This window comes from Camelina sativa, chromosome 7 (genome assembly GCF_030686135.1).
Source record: "Camelina sativa cultivar CO46 ecotype springtype chromosome 7, ASM3068613v1".
Taxonomy (NCBI): domain Eukaryota; kingdom Viridiplantae; phylum Streptophyta; class Magnoliopsida; order Brassicales; family Brassicaceae; genus Camelina; species Camelina sativa.
The window spans coordinates 31,343,795-31,359,802 of record NC_141886.1 but is presented as its reverse complement, the minus strand read 5'-3'; the positions used below and the strand labels follow the sequence as shown (position 1 = coordinate 31,359,802).

Here is a 16,008-nt window from a genome sequence, read left to right as displayed (position 1 = left end):
GCAACACAGAGACTTCTCAAAACCAAAAAAAAAAAAAAATCAAAGCAAGCAACATTGAATTTAACCAATTAGGGAACTGTAACACCTTGCTATAGATAATATGTTACATTAATTCACTCACCTTGTTAGATTGCTTTCTTCCAAACCAAAAAAAAAAAAAAAAAAAATTTGAAAAGATCTAAATAACCCAAAAAAAAAGGAGACAGCAGTAAATAACTGAAGCAGATTGGTTTCATATCATCTCTGAGGTTGGTCTGAGGCAGAAGCTCCAACCGAAGGTGTAGCCATGACAGCGCTGGCTGAGCCGTTTTCAGGCGGTGGAGCAACTCCCCATTTGCCTTCAGACTCAAGCGGCTCGAATATATGGACTCCACCGTCTGACAGACCCACAGCAAACATGTTGGATTCTTGCGGATGAGCCGCTATCACCAGTGGATGGACATTCGAGTTGCTGCACACACATTATGGATATTCAATATTCAATATTGCTCTGTTAATATTCATTTCATTCACCATTTTTTCACTCACCTGAGAGAAGCTGGCAAATATGCAGAGGGATTGACTCTGCAACGCAATCGAAGGTTTGCTGAGCTGAAGACACAGATTGTAGCGTCCATGAAACTTGTGTATATCAGTTGGCTATCACATGAGAATGTCGCATGTGTGATTGGAGCTGATGATTCACGCACTGGCCACTATAACAAATAAAACAATCGTTAAGGGTTTGACTTTGAGATGCATGGAGAGAGAGGAGAGAAAGAGAGAAATTAGGAAGTATTAAAACCTGTTTCATGCATTCAAGCTTAGTTGTTTCGTATATAGCGAGCTGCGTTTCATGGACAACGAGGAAGTGTACTTGATCTTGATGAAACTGAACACGCGTGTCTGAAAGAGCCGCCGTTGATCTTCCCTGTGGAATTTGCAGAACCTTGCTTTTCTGTTTCTCCCATCCATCCGTGTTCCATACACAAAGCTGAATAGATACAAAAACCAAAAATTCACAACAAGACTTGAAAAGAAAGATTGGAATTCTTGATTACAAAGCATGCGATGAATCAACACCTGCGCGTCTGCTCCAGACGAAACCAGAACATTTAGTACATTGGAGAAAGCGAGGCCGGTTATTCTCTTAGAATGTCCTTTAAGCTTGCTCTTAACCTCATCAACGCGAACATTGTAAATCTGTATTGTACTATCATCCATCCCGATCGCAATGATATTGTTATCTTGAGGGTGGAAGGCAAGAAACGTTGCAGCAGGAGGAGGCGGCATGAAAGTAGCCATTGTCTGCGCTTAGCCAACAACAAAATCAAATGTAACAGACGAAACATTGTTTGCGTACATTAGACGGAGCACTAGCTTTAGCTGGGAGTTTACCTTAAACGTCATCATATTAAACAAAGAGATCTTTCCTCCGGATGCTGACATCACGTAGGAATCATTCTTGGATAAAGCAAAACATGGTACAGCTTCTTCTGGATTAGTTTCAGCCACATCATTTGTCATTAAGATCCCGCTCGCTGGTTGCCACTGTTGAGGAGGTAAAGAAGCCGTTGCCTACACCAAATCAGATATAGATTTTCATCACGTTTTCATTTCTTTTGACAATCTTAAAAGGAAAATATTAGACCACAAGTACCTTTCCAGTTGCATTACGGTCATTTCGCTGCCACTTCCATAGCAGATGAATAGCATTTGATGCCAATGCCAAAATTGCATTTCCCGAATTTGTGAAAATTAATCTCGATATCTGCTAGAGTTTCGAGTCATTAGGGTCAAAGCCATTTAAGTATAGTTATGTCAGTCTCTGTGTTAGTACCTTGGTGACTCTCATATTCTCAGGGAGTCTCAATGAACGGCATTGAGAGGGTTCGCCGACTTCAGTAAGCTTCCATACCTTGGACTTATCATTTGCTTCTTCAGTTATCACTGGCTTCACATCCACCATATTCCGTGAATCTCCATTCTGCAGGGAACGTAAGTGACAACGACGATAATTGGACGCAAACAAAAAATAGAAAGAAAAACTTAAGGGGAAAAAGAATCCATTTCGTACCATTCCAGGGATGGAAACTACAGAGGCAGGTCTCTCTGCTACCGGAATACTGTTAATTGCAGGCTGCACATGTAAATGAGAAATAGAGTGTTGAAAAAGTTTCAATCTGGGAGTTAGTAATTTGCTTGTTGAAGATCCAATGAGCAAAATATTTAGTACCTTAGAGGATTCAGAAGATAAGTTTTCAACTGTGTGCAATAGCCTCAGACCATCTGAGTTTGCCACAACCTTAATAATATTGTCATTTGCAGAAACGGCCAAGAGAGAGCCTTCCTTGTTAAACCGGATCCGTGGACTTGCCTACAAAATATAGAGGGTCATGATGGCTCAAATGAAAACATTTGGTTTCCAGGAAGGATCGAGGTATTTATTTACATACCTGGAGACCTCCATCAGCATCAATGGCAGTCAAAAGCTGTGTAGTGTCCATATCCCAGAACTTAATGGAGAAGTCGTCACCCGCAGCGAGATAGCGGTTTTTAGTAGTATCAAACTGAACAACACCGAGAGAACGCTTGTGGAATCCTTGATAAGTTCTCTTAACAGCTCCTTCGCTTTCATTCCACTCAACTATGAAAGATTCCCCATCTTTACTCGTCCCACAAGAAAATAGCCTATCATGTACATAAAACAAAAATTAGACCATAGATTTATTATAACATCATGACGAGACAGAACAGAACCACGACATAGAGACAATGAGAATCATGCTAGAACCTAGTTCCATCAGCACTGTAGGCCATCGTTGTACACCAGCGACCAGGAGCTTCATAGTCAACCCGAGATCCCATATTATCATATAACCATGCTTTTATTTTCCCATCGAGCGCAGTTGAAAAGATAAACTTGAGCACAAGAAAAAATAAACAAGTCAGGACCGAAACCAAATTTAAACGAATTTAAATTTTGTACTTAGGAAATATGAAACGGTTGAAATATTGCTATACCTGAATGTTCTCCTTGTAGTGAGGGCAGATAGAGTAAACAGGAGCTTCATGGCCCTCAAAAGTATGCCGTTTTACACCCGTTGCAGCATCCCAGACCTTAATCCAAAGAATTGGTTAGTCCTTTTCTGACTTCCAACCAAAAAAAAGGGGGAGTTATGAAAAGGAAATAAAAGACTGAACCTTGATGGTTTTGTCATCACCACAAGTAGTAACACATAGTTGCTTGTTTGGAGTGGAGAATGCAATGTCGTTGACACCACCAACATGAGCATCAATCTAGAACCAACAAATGCTTGTAACTACAGGAAATGAAAAGACATGCTCCTAAAATGACGTTATAAACCATATAACACCTCAAGATGCTGCCTCATATCTTCACCACCGTGATAAGAGTATAGCTGTACAATATGTCTTGAATAAGCAACTCCTGCAGTTGAAACCCAGTTGAAAACGCACATATGAATACCCAGATCAGTTGACAGAGCATTTTAAATCTAAAGTCTTACCGAATAAGGCACCATCCGGGCTCCAAATCACACGGTTGACAGAAACGACAGGTTCTTTCACCAAAGCAGCCTAAAGACCAAAATTTTATGTTACTCAAGTTTCAAATAAATACTAGATAATAAGATTCTGATTGTTTTTTCATAAGAGCACCTGCAAGGGCATCGAACATTTACTCAAGTCCCAAACTTTAAAAGTCTTCTGTACTAGACGTTCTCGAGAACCAACTTCCCAGAGCCCAATATCTCCAACATTCGTACCAACTGGAACAATGCAAATTGACGCAAGAAACTTCTGATGTTACAAAATTTCTGATGACGTTTGTTACATGAAATATATATATATATATATATATATATATATATATCCAGAGCAAGAAAAAGACCTAGTAGCAGAGTCTGTTTAATAGGATGGAAATCCATGCTCATGGGAGATGAGCCCTGACTCAAAGTTCGTGCCACTGTCTTGGGCAAGTCATCAGGTGCTTTGAAGGTTTGATTGTGGCCATGAGCCTGCCCTGGGAATGTCATTGGTAACATGTTCACACCTAGACTTACCTACATACGGTGGAGCAAAGAAGAAATACATTTTTAAGTTAAAATATGCATTACCAATTGCATAAAAGTAGTATTTATAAGAAAACATATTATCTTTGCTTCAGATTTTTGTCACCTCGTCAGACATTCCCATAGGTCTTGTTCGTTTTGAGACATGGTCTGAATCGCCTGATGGATAGTCTACACCAGAATTAGTTGGAGGAGTTCTCGGGTGCTTCAAGGCTGCTAAGACCCAAAAAGGAGAACATGTTACATATAGATCACAGGTGAAACTCAAAGGTTCTAAAAAAAAAAAGAAATGCAAGGATAGAATTTGAAAGACAATAACATTACAAAGCTTCTACAACAAAACACTAAATTTGATAAGCAAATTACCTTGGATGGATGGAGAGCCGAGAGCAATGGCTCCTCCAGACACAGCTGGATGAGGGACAGAGGAAGGACTAGACATCCAGCCAGCAAGAGGTGTTGGAACCGGAGAAGGTGTTGGTTGAAATGGCTGAAGACATAAAGGCAAGTCAAGCACGGCATGTAAAGGTAACTATAGAGCTGGGAGCAAAACGAGAGAAAATTGCACTAATAGAAATACAACAATCAGCTGGAAAATGACCTACCCCGTGTGCGCCTAAAGGAGGAAATCCCCCAGCTTTTGGTAATGATCCAAGCAGCGGATTGTTGACAGGGGATGGTGCTCGTGCATCATTTGGTAGTCGGCAGGAATGATCCACAAAGAGAGTCTTTATATCAGGGTTTGGCCTTGGGTTTTTACAAAGCTGGTGTTGCCAATTTAAGCTGCAAGTTATGCAATCATATAGAAACAACGAGTCAAAAAAAAGCAGGTGAGGAATGAAAATTTGAAGTGAAACAAGAACTTTAGGACAAATCAATACCTCTGATTTATGAGAGTCCTGAGCCGTGAATTTCTAAGGGTAGGAAACTGCAATTTATCACGGAATAACGGATTCGCTTCAATCAACTTCTTGAGTTCAACCAACATGATAGCTCTGGCGGACTTTGTGTCCCCATACTTGGATAACTGCTCGTTCTCCCTGAAGTTCAAACAAGTTCATTCTCTGTAGCAGTATATCATCGTTAAACCTCAAAAGCTTTTTTTTTTTTTTTTAAACCCTGAAAATGGCTTACCGGAAGTTTTCTAAGGTCAAGAGCTGAGTGATTTCCTTGAAAAGCTCCTCATTAAAAGTGGAAAACACTTTCAAATCCTTGACCAAAATTTCAACAGCCTTGGGACGATCATGCCTACCAAAAAAAAAAAGCACCGCACCGCACCCCGGCGTTAGTTCACAAAAATGAAAACACACAAATCTGCTTCTTTTGTTAAGAAATGGAAATGAACTTTACTTATCCAAGGCCTCAAGATACTTCTGCTTCCTAATCTCAAAGAAAATCTTCATGGAATATCTGTTATCATCAACTTTAGTAAAACCAGAGAGATACTTCTCGACCTCATCCCAGTTTCCATTGTGCACCTCATCCTCAAAATACTTCATGTTGAAGAAAAACCCAGACTCTTGTTCAAGCCTAGTTTTTCACAAAAAAAAAAAAAAAAAAAAAAAAAAAAAAAATCTCAAGTTAAATGGGCCATTATTACCAACAAACCCAAAAAAAATCCAAAATGGAAATTAAAAGAAAACGACAAGAGAGAGAGAGAGAGAAACCCAGAAAAAGCAAAAATAGATCGGAAGGGAACTTACTTATGAACAGTCTCCTTGAACTTCTCTTCATCTAGAAACTGTAAGATCAAGAATACGAGCTCTCTGCTAAGCGACGACATATGGGGCACTGTTTTTTTTTTTTTTTTACTCAGTCCAGAGAAGAAGTTTTTACAAACTCAGATGCACAAAAACCAACCAGATCTGCAATAAAAAAAACAACAACAATAATGACGACGATAACCCTTAAATGAACATCATAATCATCTCTCAAACACACAAAACTGGGTTTCAAAATTAAAAAAAAAATAAAAAAAAATGTTGGGAGTTTTACTTAAGAAATCCAAAAGAGTCTCTTAATCAACTAGTACTATATCTTTAAAACTATTTCCGGCGGGTTTAATTACAAAATTGGGGAAAAAAAAATTAGGTCTTCCTTCCAAAGTATTATTATGGGGTTCTCCATCTAATTAAATAAATGGCCATCTTTTTTTCTTTCATTACATGAAATCAAAAGCGGACAAAGCAAAAAGCAACCCAAAAAAAAAAATTGTAAGAGATAGATTCCATTGATAACAGAGGTAAACCTTACTTACCATGAAGAAGAAGAAGAAGAAGAGATCGATTTCAGAAAACAAAGGCCAGAGAGAGCTGCTTTGAGTTTTCTCTCTCCTGAAAAAATGTAAAGAGGCCACAAGAGGATTTGGTTTCTTTCTTGGACTCTCTCTTTGGAAAGAAAAAAAAAAAAAAAAAAAACAAGTTTTCTCTCTCTTGAGAATTATTTATACGAGAGCATTAAAATCTTGCAGAAATGGAGACTTTAATTTAAAAACCCAAAAACAAAAAAAAAAAAGTAATTTTAATATGCGAAGGTGATGGATAACGGAGTGTAATAACAACACTCACCTTATTACACTGATAAGAAAGCTGGAATACTGATAAGCGCACTTTCTTATAAATAAGTACAGTTACAACGACTTAAGCCGGCTACAGTTCTCGACGCTATCTATCGGCTCGGAATCTTTAGCCTGCTAGCTGTATTCCAAGGTGACATAATCCTCTGTGTCCGCGACAAAGGTACACCTTCTGTGAAAACCGTCGATTCTTGTACGATGAACCTTATGAATAATAATCCAACGGTTTTAAAAAGCGAAGTAGCATGCGTCCCCACCACAGATCCCTCAGAAGACGACAAAGCTTTTCCTTCTGTGTGTATCTTTAAAAGTTCCGTTTGCCCTTGAGAAATGACAAATATTACCTGATATGCCATTTAAGCGGTCATGGGATTATTATTTCTTTGAGATGCAAAATATCACGTGATGGAGATATAATGCAACTTTAGATTACATTACAGTATTACACTAGTGGTTAATTATATATCACTTAATTCTCGCGCTATCTAAGTATTATGATTCGGCCTTCTCTCGTGATATAGGAGAACATACATGTCAATAATTCTGTGAGACTCGTTTCTGTTTTGAATTTATTTTTATTAATCCCAATTTCTATGTATTTCTCTTTTGGTAAAATGTGAACTTATTTTTATTGGGTCTTTTTGACACACAAAATATCAACTTGATTTACTCAGTAAATAAGAATTAGTTGGTGTTTCAGTTATGTTATGCATGATTTCATATTAACGAACCAACTAAGATGTTTATCTGGGATCTTCATGTTTTATAATGTCTCTCGTGTAGTAATCTACTAATCTTTTCACTGGAAACATCGAGTTTGACGTCATTACCTTTAAAGTTCTTTTGGCACCAAACGTAGATAAATACTATTATTTGTTTTCATTGCTCACGAATGATAATGGTTTCTTTTGCTAAAGTTATGGGTGCACAATAAAAGTTTATACTTTTCAAAAGCATATTTTTATTCTTTTAGTTTACACGGTAACACGAGTATCTACTTTTCTACTAATGCTAATACGGTATTTTAATTAGTAGAAGTATAATTAGTTCCATTTAGCTTGCCTTTTTTTATTCAAATACAACTAATTAACATCAAAACTGTTTCAGTAGTTAAATATTGTTTTCTTAATATTAAAACTTACAAATAGCTAGGTTTGTGAGTTTAACTGAACCCTTTATAATCGTCCATCGATATGTGTTTAATTTAAGTCATATCTTCCCGAAATAAATTATATATGGTCGTAGGTTATAAAACAATTTTCTTAAAACTGAAACAGTTTTATCAAGTTTATAAGAAATGATGAAGTTTCGAAGAAGAAAAGAAAAAAATAATATAGAAAAAAACTTATTTAAAATAATGATTTCGTTTGATATGTCAACGTCTACATTATCAATCAAAATTTAGTAAGGAACATTAACAATGAAAAGGAAAGGGTTATAAATTAAGATGTCAATATCAGACAAAACTACTCGTCAATCCAGTATGATACGTTTCTTTATGAGTCACTAGGTACATGTGCATGATGTAATTATTACTCATTAAACTGATTATAAGTTTTTCTAACTTGCTGGCTTTAGAAAAAGGGTTAATAGAGGAGTATACTATACTACTATTTAACTTTTAACAGTTTGATAATCATTTAGAGTTTTCAACTGTAAATAAATGTTGACCAAAAAAAAAAGAAAAAACTGTAAATAAATTTAGTTAAATCTTTAATCCGAAATGAAATTTTAAAATAATAAGTAACTTAAACTATAAAATCGATCAATGCAATTTTAAACTTAAAATGTTTGTTATTTGGCAATCGCTACAATGTCTAACTATTTTAGAATGAGTAGATACTTTCGATAGATCTTCTAATTCGGGGTAATATAAAATCTGTAGATCAGAACTCAAATCCTAATAGACTAATGGGCTTAAAGTAGATGAGTACATGTTTGTAAAATATAAAAAGAATCTGATCAACAATAGAACATCCCTAAAACAAATATAAATGTTTTTAAAAAAATAATAATGGGAAAACAAATGTGCATTCAAAAGATGGAGAAGTGAATGGTGGTCAGTGTTCAGTGCGTCTTTCAATATATTTATTTTTGAAGTCTCCGGCCAAAAAGCAGTGCACGTTGGTCCCATCTGGCGGGTCGTCTGTTCAAAAGTCTATTGAAGGGGAGATTCTTACAAGGGAACTTAGAATTAATCATTCACGATGCTATAAAATAAATTCAAATAAAAAACAACGCCAAATATAATTGAGGTCACATCTTTTTTAAAAAAAAAGACATTTTTGTAGTAATTTAAAATTCATGTTTAGTTTAAATATAGAGCACACAAAACTATTTACATAGTCAGCTATATTAGCTCAGTTGGTCAAAAAAATTGGTTTGAAAGAATATATTAACGAATGTGAAGGAAAATAGTGTCAAATAATAGGAGTAGCGGTGACTAGTGAGTATAGGCATCGCATAAAACTTGAATCCAAAAATCATAATTGTATCCGAATAGAAAAAAATCACATTAAAACCGAACCAAAACTAAAATAATAATTGATTGGTTTTTGGCTACTACTATTTAAGATATCTGATAATATCCGATCCGAACTGATATCTAAATAGATATCCAAATATAACTGAACATATAAGAAACAATTTGATATTTCGATGAATATACCGTATATCTTTTATGTATTGGTATGGTTTTACGTTAGTTTGAACTTTGAACTTGTAATAGGTTTCATTTTTATCTTTTTTTTGTTTGTTTTAAATACTGGTTAGTATGGTTATTTGGGTAGGATTAGATTAAAAAGTATCTAAATAAATCTTATCCAATAAATATTGGTTATCAATAATCCACTAACAAATCCAAAATCCGAATTATTTGAACGAACCGAAACCGATTTGAATTTTAAAAATATCCGAATGAATGTTAATCCAAAATCTTAAAATTCAGAACCGAATCTGATATGATATCCTAACACCTAGGTCTAAGTGAATATGTACGTTCGTAAACTTAGTAAACTCCACCAAGTATAAAAGCGCACTATTGGGAAACTAGAATAATTATTTATTGGCTAATTCAAACATTGTTGTACTTGGTGTTGTTTTATCATCGAGGGGTTTGTTCTTTAGAAATTTGGAAAATCATAAGTTGATTAATAAACAAAAAAGTTAAAAAAAAAAAAAAAACGTGCATGAGAAGGGAAGGGACATAATAGGGGGTGGTCGCTTATTGGTTGCTTTCCACTTATGAGATGTGTATGTTTTGCTCCTCTTTTAAAAAGCTTCATTGCTTTGCTATTTTTATACTCCTTTCCTTAGCAGTACATTTCTTCAATTTCTCTCTCATGAGCTTCTTTCTAATTAATATTATCATATCGCGGTTAATTAAGTGCGATATATTGAGATTGCTTTCTGGGAGAAGTTGTCGGTTCTGATTGTGTCCCTCTTTCCTTGCCCCCATTTATTAGTAGTATATAAATTGTGTTGCTTTTTTCTGAATTTCCGAAGCCAATAACTATTATTAGGATTTGCAACTGTGTGTATTTTTAAAAGCCCTCTATAATTATAACGAATATAAAATAAGTGTAAATGAAGATAGATGGACTAATTTCCAATATTGTTTTTGGGAAATTGAATTCGTTTGGTTTTTTCTCTTATCCCTTATGACGACGACGACAACAAACACCATGCAAATTGTTTTTTTAATTCGTTTATTCTTTCTTTTTTTTTTCCTATATTTTTAATAAAATGTTTCCAACGCCGCTTCGGTTGATAAATTGCCAATTATCAAAGTTTCCCAGACGTTTGAAATGTTCCTAAATATTTCTTAAAATATACTTTCTTACTTACTAACTACGTAAAAGGTTTGACCTTTAAATTGTTCGAACAGAGAAACATATTAGGAAAACATCAATCCGTATGTAAAAAATTGGAATTTTCTTTTAATAGAGAACTAAAAGTATAATAATCTCTTTTTAGGATGAATGAATAACAGTATACGGTAAATTCACTTAAGGAAATCTTAAAGAATTCATCTGTATTATTTTGAACTATATAATTAAAGAAAAAATTAAATTAAAAATGCTGTCTAATTTAATACATCAAATCAAACCATTCGAATATGGATAGAATGGGCTTTAAAGCCCACCCAATAAGGAACAGAGACGGCCCCCAACAAACTCGTTGTTGATCTTTCTCCTTCCTCTCTAACAAGTAAGAAACAACGACACTCTGAATTTTCCAGCTTTGTACTCGGCGGCGATCTTCTGATTTCTGAAGAGTTGGTGATTCATATCATCGCGTCGCGTTAGAGATCAGTGGAACTTTTTTCTCCATCTTCTACATTTCGCGTTAGATCTCGTTTGGTTGTAATTCCCCTCAAGCTTTCTGCATCGCTCTCCGTCCCTCTCGTTTCCTCCCTTTTCCCAAGGTTTGTGTCGATTAAAGTACTTACCTATGTTTGTTTTTCGATCTCTGTTCAATTCGAACCTTTACCTCTATTTTTTTTCCGGAATTTAATCCATATCTAGATATACGACTTTGTTTGATAGTTTGTAAATTTGACCTGATCGCTGTGACGAGAAGAAGCCTCCTTCTTCAATCCCTTATCGAATAGCTCTTGTTTCTGGATCAGGAGTGCTTATGCCTTAGGATAATGTCGTGGATATATATATCATAAGTTTCTTGCTTAGGTTTGCCTTCATCCCAAACTCCAGTTAATGGACAAGGGTTAGTGCAATGCAGGCTTATAAGAGCCAAAATGAATCCACCTGGACCTTAATATCTCTGTTTGTATTTTAGGAGACACGAGAACCAGATTCTTCCATTTGGAGACGCGGGGGGATTGAATGGCTAACACTGCCTGTTTTATAATTGTGGGTCGCAATGATATTCCCATCTATGAAGCTGAAGTAGGATCTGCTGCCAAAGTACATCTTCTTACTCCCACTTTTCTCTCTTCTGTTATAGTTTTTGCTCCACTCTTCTCCTCAAGTATTTGCATCCATGTTCCCAATCTTTAACATGATGATAGACGCACAAATACTTTCCTGCTCCTTCTTTTCGACTTTGGTCTAGTGGTCATAGTATTACTCTTCGAAACTGTAACAGAAGAGGTGCAAATATCATTTAGCTTTTTTTTTGTTCTGGTGATATGAATAAGGTTGCTATTTCCCTTGTTTAAATTATTTTTGGTGAAGGAACGTTTCACCCTGTTTTACATCATCATACATAACTAATTGAGCAGGCCTTGTTTTATTAACTAGATCATTCTTCAAAAGTATATTTCAAAAATCGTCTATAGCTGGTTTGGTCTATCATATGTCGATTATCCTATCGTAACAATGGAAGTTTCTCTGTTTTTGTGTTTTTATCTTCTCATCTAGCTGGTAGGTATATGTTTCAAATAAAGTAGCAATTGGTATTGTGGTCTAGATGATAAGTTGCACATCAGTCTCTTACACCATTCTCTCTATTTGGTAGAGAGAAGATGCTGCTCAGTTGCACCAATTTATATTACATGCAGCATTAGATGTTGTCCAAGACCTAGCATGGACTACAAGTGCCATGTAAGTAAAGTCCCTCGTGAAAATATTTGATTTATGTTATTAAGGATTCAATCTCTTATTATCATATATCTCTTCAGGTTCTTGAAGTCAGTTGACAGGTTTAACGATCTGGTTGTGTCAGTGTATGTTACTGCAGGCCATATCCTTTTTTCATGGAACTAATAACTAATTTATACCCCTTGAAATCCAAGTTCAAAATGTTTGTTTTCTTATTCTGATTCATTCACTTAAAGTAGTGTCAGATTGGTATGTTGGCTTTTGTTATTAACAGATTCATCTCCAGTTCTAAATGTTTGTCTCTTCCTTAACTAATCAATACATACCCGACTCATGCTCCTTCATGATTCACGCAACGAAGACGGAATCAAGAGCTTCTTCCAGGAGGTGCATGAGCTTTATATAAAGGTAAAATTTTCATTGATTATTGAGAGAATCCGCAGTTGTTGGTTCTGTCCTGATTCATGGGTTTAGTCACCATAATTAAAATCGTATGTTAATGCAGATTCTTCTGAACCCATTGTATCTGCCCGGTTCTCGGATAACATCGACACATTTTGACACCAAAGTACGCGCACTTGCAAGAAAGTATCTGTAGAGAAGACACGATATTTGGTGGAAGAGGTCCAATTTTCTTGTATCCCATATGTTGTTTCTCCTTGTCTTGTTTAGTGCCTGGATTTCTGTTATTTCTAACTTGCAAGCAGCATTATGATAATGGGATTCCTCGTAATGGATCCATTCAATCCAACCCCATAATTTCATCTTTGGTTCCTTATTATCAAGTCTCTTTCCAGTATATGGGGAAAACGAGCTACATAACATACATGTCTCTTTCTTAACCGAGTAAACAAGACTTTTCTAATGTTCCTTTGTTTGGGAAAATATCTGATGGGTTTTAATTTGATCCTAAAAAAGAAAAATGCGATTGAACGCCTAACCTAAGTTTTGATGTGAAACTTTAATTGCTAATCTGCAATTAAAGAAGTAAAGAAAAAGGATTACGTATAGTAGTATTAAATAAAATCTAATAAAGAGGGGCACGTGTGAAGTAAAAGGACCAATAGTAAGATAGAAGTTACCTCTTACCTCCCAAAACAAATCTCTCTTTCTCTCTCTGTTCATCGCCGACGAGGCAGGAACGACGACCAATTGAGACGTTGACCCTTAATCCGATTTTCAGCAGATTTGATTTTTTTTCCGAACAATCTCTCTTTCTTTCTTTCTCTCTTTGGTCCAGAATAATAAAAGTCTCTTCTTTCTTCGTCTTCTTGCTTGGATCTCTCGTGTTTTTATAAAAATCAAATCAAAAGGGGTGGTGGGGAGTTTTACATCAGATCTGGCGAATGGATAGCAGTTACTCTGTGATCTCCAAAACTTCTTACGTTGAGTTACAGAAACCATCTAATAATAATAATAATAATGGGATCCTTGGGAAACCCAGAAACAAGTTGCTTGCTTCTGATGAAGAAAGCTTCGTTAACGATTTTGACGATACCCTCCGCAACGGTGTCGGCGATGAAGAAGGTGATGATGATCTCGATTTCGATATCTCTGCTTATCCACTCGTTCATGGCAAGTCATCATCATCCAATCAAGGATCTGGTGTCTACGGTGCCGTTTTTAACCTCACCACCTCTATCATCGGCGCCGGGATCATGGCATTGCCCGCCACCATGAAAGTCCTCGGCTTGGTTCTAGGGTTTGTTTTGATTATCCTCATGGCTATTTTGTCTGAGATTAGTGTTGAGCTGCTCGTTAGATTTGCCGTTCTTTACAAGTCCAGATCTTACGGCGAGGTTGTTCAATCCGCGTTGGGCAAAACCGCTAGGGTTTTGTCTGAGATTTGTATCATTGTCAACAACGGTGGCGTTCTCGTTGTTTATCTCATTATTATGGGGGACGTCATGTCTGGCTCTCTTCATCACATTGGGGTTTTGGATCAATGGTTAGGGAATGGTTTCTGGGATCACCGTAAAGTTTTGGTTTTGATTGTTATGGTCATCTTCTTGGCTCCTCTCTGTGCTTTGAACAAGATTGATTCCTTGAGCGTTACATCAGCTGCTTCTGTTGCTCTTGCTGTTGTCTTTGTGGTTGTCTGTTTTGCTGTCGCCACCATTAAGCTCATCGAAGGAACCATCGACCCTCCTAGGATGACTCCTGATTTTGGTTCCAAAAAGGCAATCTTGGACCTTCTTGTTGTCATTCCCATTATGTCCAACGCTTACGTTTGTCACTTCAATGTCCAGCCGATCTATAACGAGCTCGAAGGTCGATCACCTCATAAGATGAACCGAGTTGGGAGAATCACGACAGCCATTTGTGTTGTCGTCTATGCTTCAACTGCTATATCGGGTTATCTCCTCTTCGGCCAGGACACCGAATCAGACATCTTGACCAACTTTGATCAAGATCTCGGTATCCGTTTCAGCTCTGCGGTGAACTACATTGTCAGAATCGGCTACATTCTACATCTAGTACTCGTCTTCCCCGTGATCCATTTCTCCTTGAGAGAAACCGTCAATACCTTACTGTTTGAAGGATCGCCTCCTCTATCCGAAAGCAAAAAGAGATCATTTGGGCTTACTGTGGTCTTGCTGGCTCTTATTTACATTGGCTCAACGATGATCCCAAATATATGGACAGCTTTCAAATTCACAGGCGCAACATCAGCAGTTTCGCTTGGTTTTACATTCCCTGCTCTTATCGCATTACGGTTAGGGAAACAGAGCAATACATTAAGCCTCGTTGAAAGATCTGTGTCGTGGTTGATGCTAATCTTGGCCATTGTGGTCAGCATTGTTGGAACCCTTGGCAATATATACAGCCTCAGGAGCAAATCAGATTGATACTATTAGCAAGTTTTTTTTTCCAGGATCTTGTAGATTTTTATACAAATCAAAGATTCTCAGTCCAATACCGAACCGGAAATCTTCAGTTTTGCGACAGCTACATGCAGCACCTTTAGGATCTCTCAATCAATGGCGTTTGGTTCAGACTAAAGCCTAAAAGATTTTCGGTTTGTGAATTCTATGTATACGAACCAGATTCTTATGATATATTATTATATGTATACGCATTTTTTCTGTTTTTTTTTAATTAACAATCTCTTTTATCTGGCAAGTTTCTTTTCTCCTTATATACTAGTATATCCTTGGATCGTTTGGGAATGGTGTTAATCGATTAGATATACCGATGAACTTTGAGGTAGGGTGGTTGTTACTTGTTAGAATGATTTGAAGCATCGAGATTGATGATGTACTATTGAAATTAAAGCAAAGTAAACGAAACTTAACTTGGACTTAAAGGTCATCATTAAAGATCTAAGACCCAACTTAAATGCACCTTTGATACGGGACCAGAAAAGGTACTAACAACGTTGATCACCCGTGGAGTATCATAAAATTATGATTATACAGTGATACCAGTATTTTGCTTCGGTTGTTTGAGCAATAAATCTTCTAATTTATTTTTTTTAGTTTCAGATTATTCTGTTACATGTAAATATTTCCTCCTACTTAATGTGTAAATCCATGGGGGGGGGGAGCCAAACCGAAGATAGAAGTGGAAGCTAGTGGCTGGTAAGTGCATATATGAAGCATTACTTTAAAAATTCCACATGCGCATGACCCGTGATCACACCGATCGTGTCTTCTGTTGATCATGCATATATATTTTTAACGAATAATTCTGATTTTGATTGACGAATATATCCATGATTGCATCCACTACTACTACTACTAGCTAGTGTCCCATGTCTTTGTAATCACAGCATTTCGATAATAATGGCTTGCATTAG

The 16,008-nt window shown here is 36.5% G+C and overlaps 3 protein-coding genes across 7 annotated transcripts; 2 read left to right on the top strand and 1 right to left on the bottom strand.

Moving 5' to 3' along the window:
* Positions 1 to 39: 39 nt before the first annotated feature.
* LOC104703390 (topless-related protein 1) lies at positions 40 to 6,628 on the bottom strand. 4 transcript variants are annotated; one of them, XM_087457503.1, is made up of 25 exons: positions 6,331 to 6,628; positions 5,777 to 5,938; positions 5,424 to 5,603; positions 5,208 to 5,321; positions 4,955 to 5,113; positions 4,679 to 4,856; positions 4,440 to 4,563; positions 4,180 to 4,286; positions 3,893 to 4,064; positions 3,661 to 3,770; positions 3,510 to 3,579; positions 3,357 to 3,430; positions 3,184 to 3,279; positions 3,004 to 3,099; positions 2,774 to 2,901; positions 2,436 to 2,670; positions 2,216 to 2,356; positions 2,057 to 2,119; positions 1,820 to 1,966; positions 1,640 to 1,750; positions 1,378 to 1,557; positions 1,063 to 1,287; positions 785 to 973; positions 529 to 695; positions 40 to 451 (listed from the first exon to the last, which is right to left on the bottom strand). In XM_087457503.1, exons 2-25 carry the CDS (start codon positions 5,854 to 5,856, stop codon positions 238 to 240), a joined length of 3,360 nt encoding a protein of 1,119 aa, XP_087313629.1. In that variant the 5' UTR covers positions 5,857 to 5,938; positions 6,331 to 6,628; the 3' UTR covers positions 40 to 237. The 4 variants fall into 4 exon arrangements, with proteins under 4 accessions (XP_087313629.1, XP_087313628.1, XP_087313627.1 ...); XM_087457502.1 differs by having other exon boundaries at positions 4,180 to 4,289; positions 6,331 to 6,600; XM_087457501.1 differs by having other exon boundaries at positions 2,057 to 2,356; positions 6,331 to 6,613.
* A 4,182-nt stretch (positions 6,629 to 10,810) lies between these two features.
* Positions 10,811 to 12,975, top strand: LOC104703388 (uncharacterized). Of its 2 annotated transcripts, none has more exons than XM_010419396.3 (6): positions 10,811 to 11,074; positions 11,446 to 11,573; positions 12,127 to 12,212; positions 12,290 to 12,351; positions 12,532 to 12,617; positions 12,715 to 12,975. In XM_010419396.3, the coding sequence occupies exons 2-6, from the start codon at positions 11,493 to 11,495 to the stop codon at positions 12,805 to 12,807; spliced, it is 408 nt and encodes a 135-aa protein (XP_010417698.1). In that variant the 5' UTR covers positions 10,811 to 11,074; positions 11,446 to 11,492; the 3' UTR covers positions 12,808 to 12,975. The 2 variants fall into 2 exon arrangements, with proteins under 2 accessions (XP_010417698.1, XP_087315971.1); XM_087459845.1 differs by having other exon boundaries at positions 10,827 to 11,074; positions 12,290 to 12,354; positions 12,535 to 12,617.
* A 252-nt stretch (positions 12,976 to 13,227) lies between these two features.
* LOC104703386 (amino acid transporter AVT6E) lies at positions 13,228 to 15,332 on the top strand. The gene has a single exon (XM_010419394.2). It carries the CDS (start codon positions 13,556 to 13,558, stop codon positions 15,056 to 15,058), a length of 1,503 nt encoding a protein of 500 aa, XP_010417696.2. The 5' UTR covers positions 13,228 to 13,555; the 3' UTR covers positions 15,059 to 15,332.
* Positions 15,333 to 16,008: the final 676 nt, after the last annotated feature.

Coding starts and splice junctions, on each gene's coding strand:
- LOC104703390 (XM_087457500.1), bottom strand. CDS start 5,856: ATGTCGTCGCTTAGCAGAGAGCTCGTATTCTTGATCTTACAGTTTCTA. Junction 3,280..3,356: donor ATATGAGGCAGCATCTTGAG/GTGTTATATGGT, acceptor TGTTGGTTCTAG/ATTGATGCTCATGTTGGTGG. Junction 1,967..2,056: donor TAGTTTCCATCCCTGGAATG/GTACGAAATGGA, acceptor CGTTCCCTGCAG/AATGGAGATTCACGGAATAT.
- LOC104703386 (XM_010419394.2), top strand. CDS start 13,556: ATGGATAGCAGTTACTCTGTGATCTCCAAAACTTCTTACGTTGAGTTA.
- LOC104703388 (XM_010419396.3), top strand. CDS start 11,493: ATGGCTAACACTGCCTGTTTTATAATTGTGGGTCGCAATGATATTCCC. Junction 12,213..12,289: donor GCATGGACTACAAGTGCCAT/GTAAGTAAAGTC, acceptor ATATCTCTTCAG/GTTCTTGAAGTCAGTTGACA. Junction 12,352..12,531: donor AGTGTATGTTACTGCAGGCC/ATATCCTTTTTT, acceptor ACTAATCAATAC/ATACCCGACTCATGCTCCTT.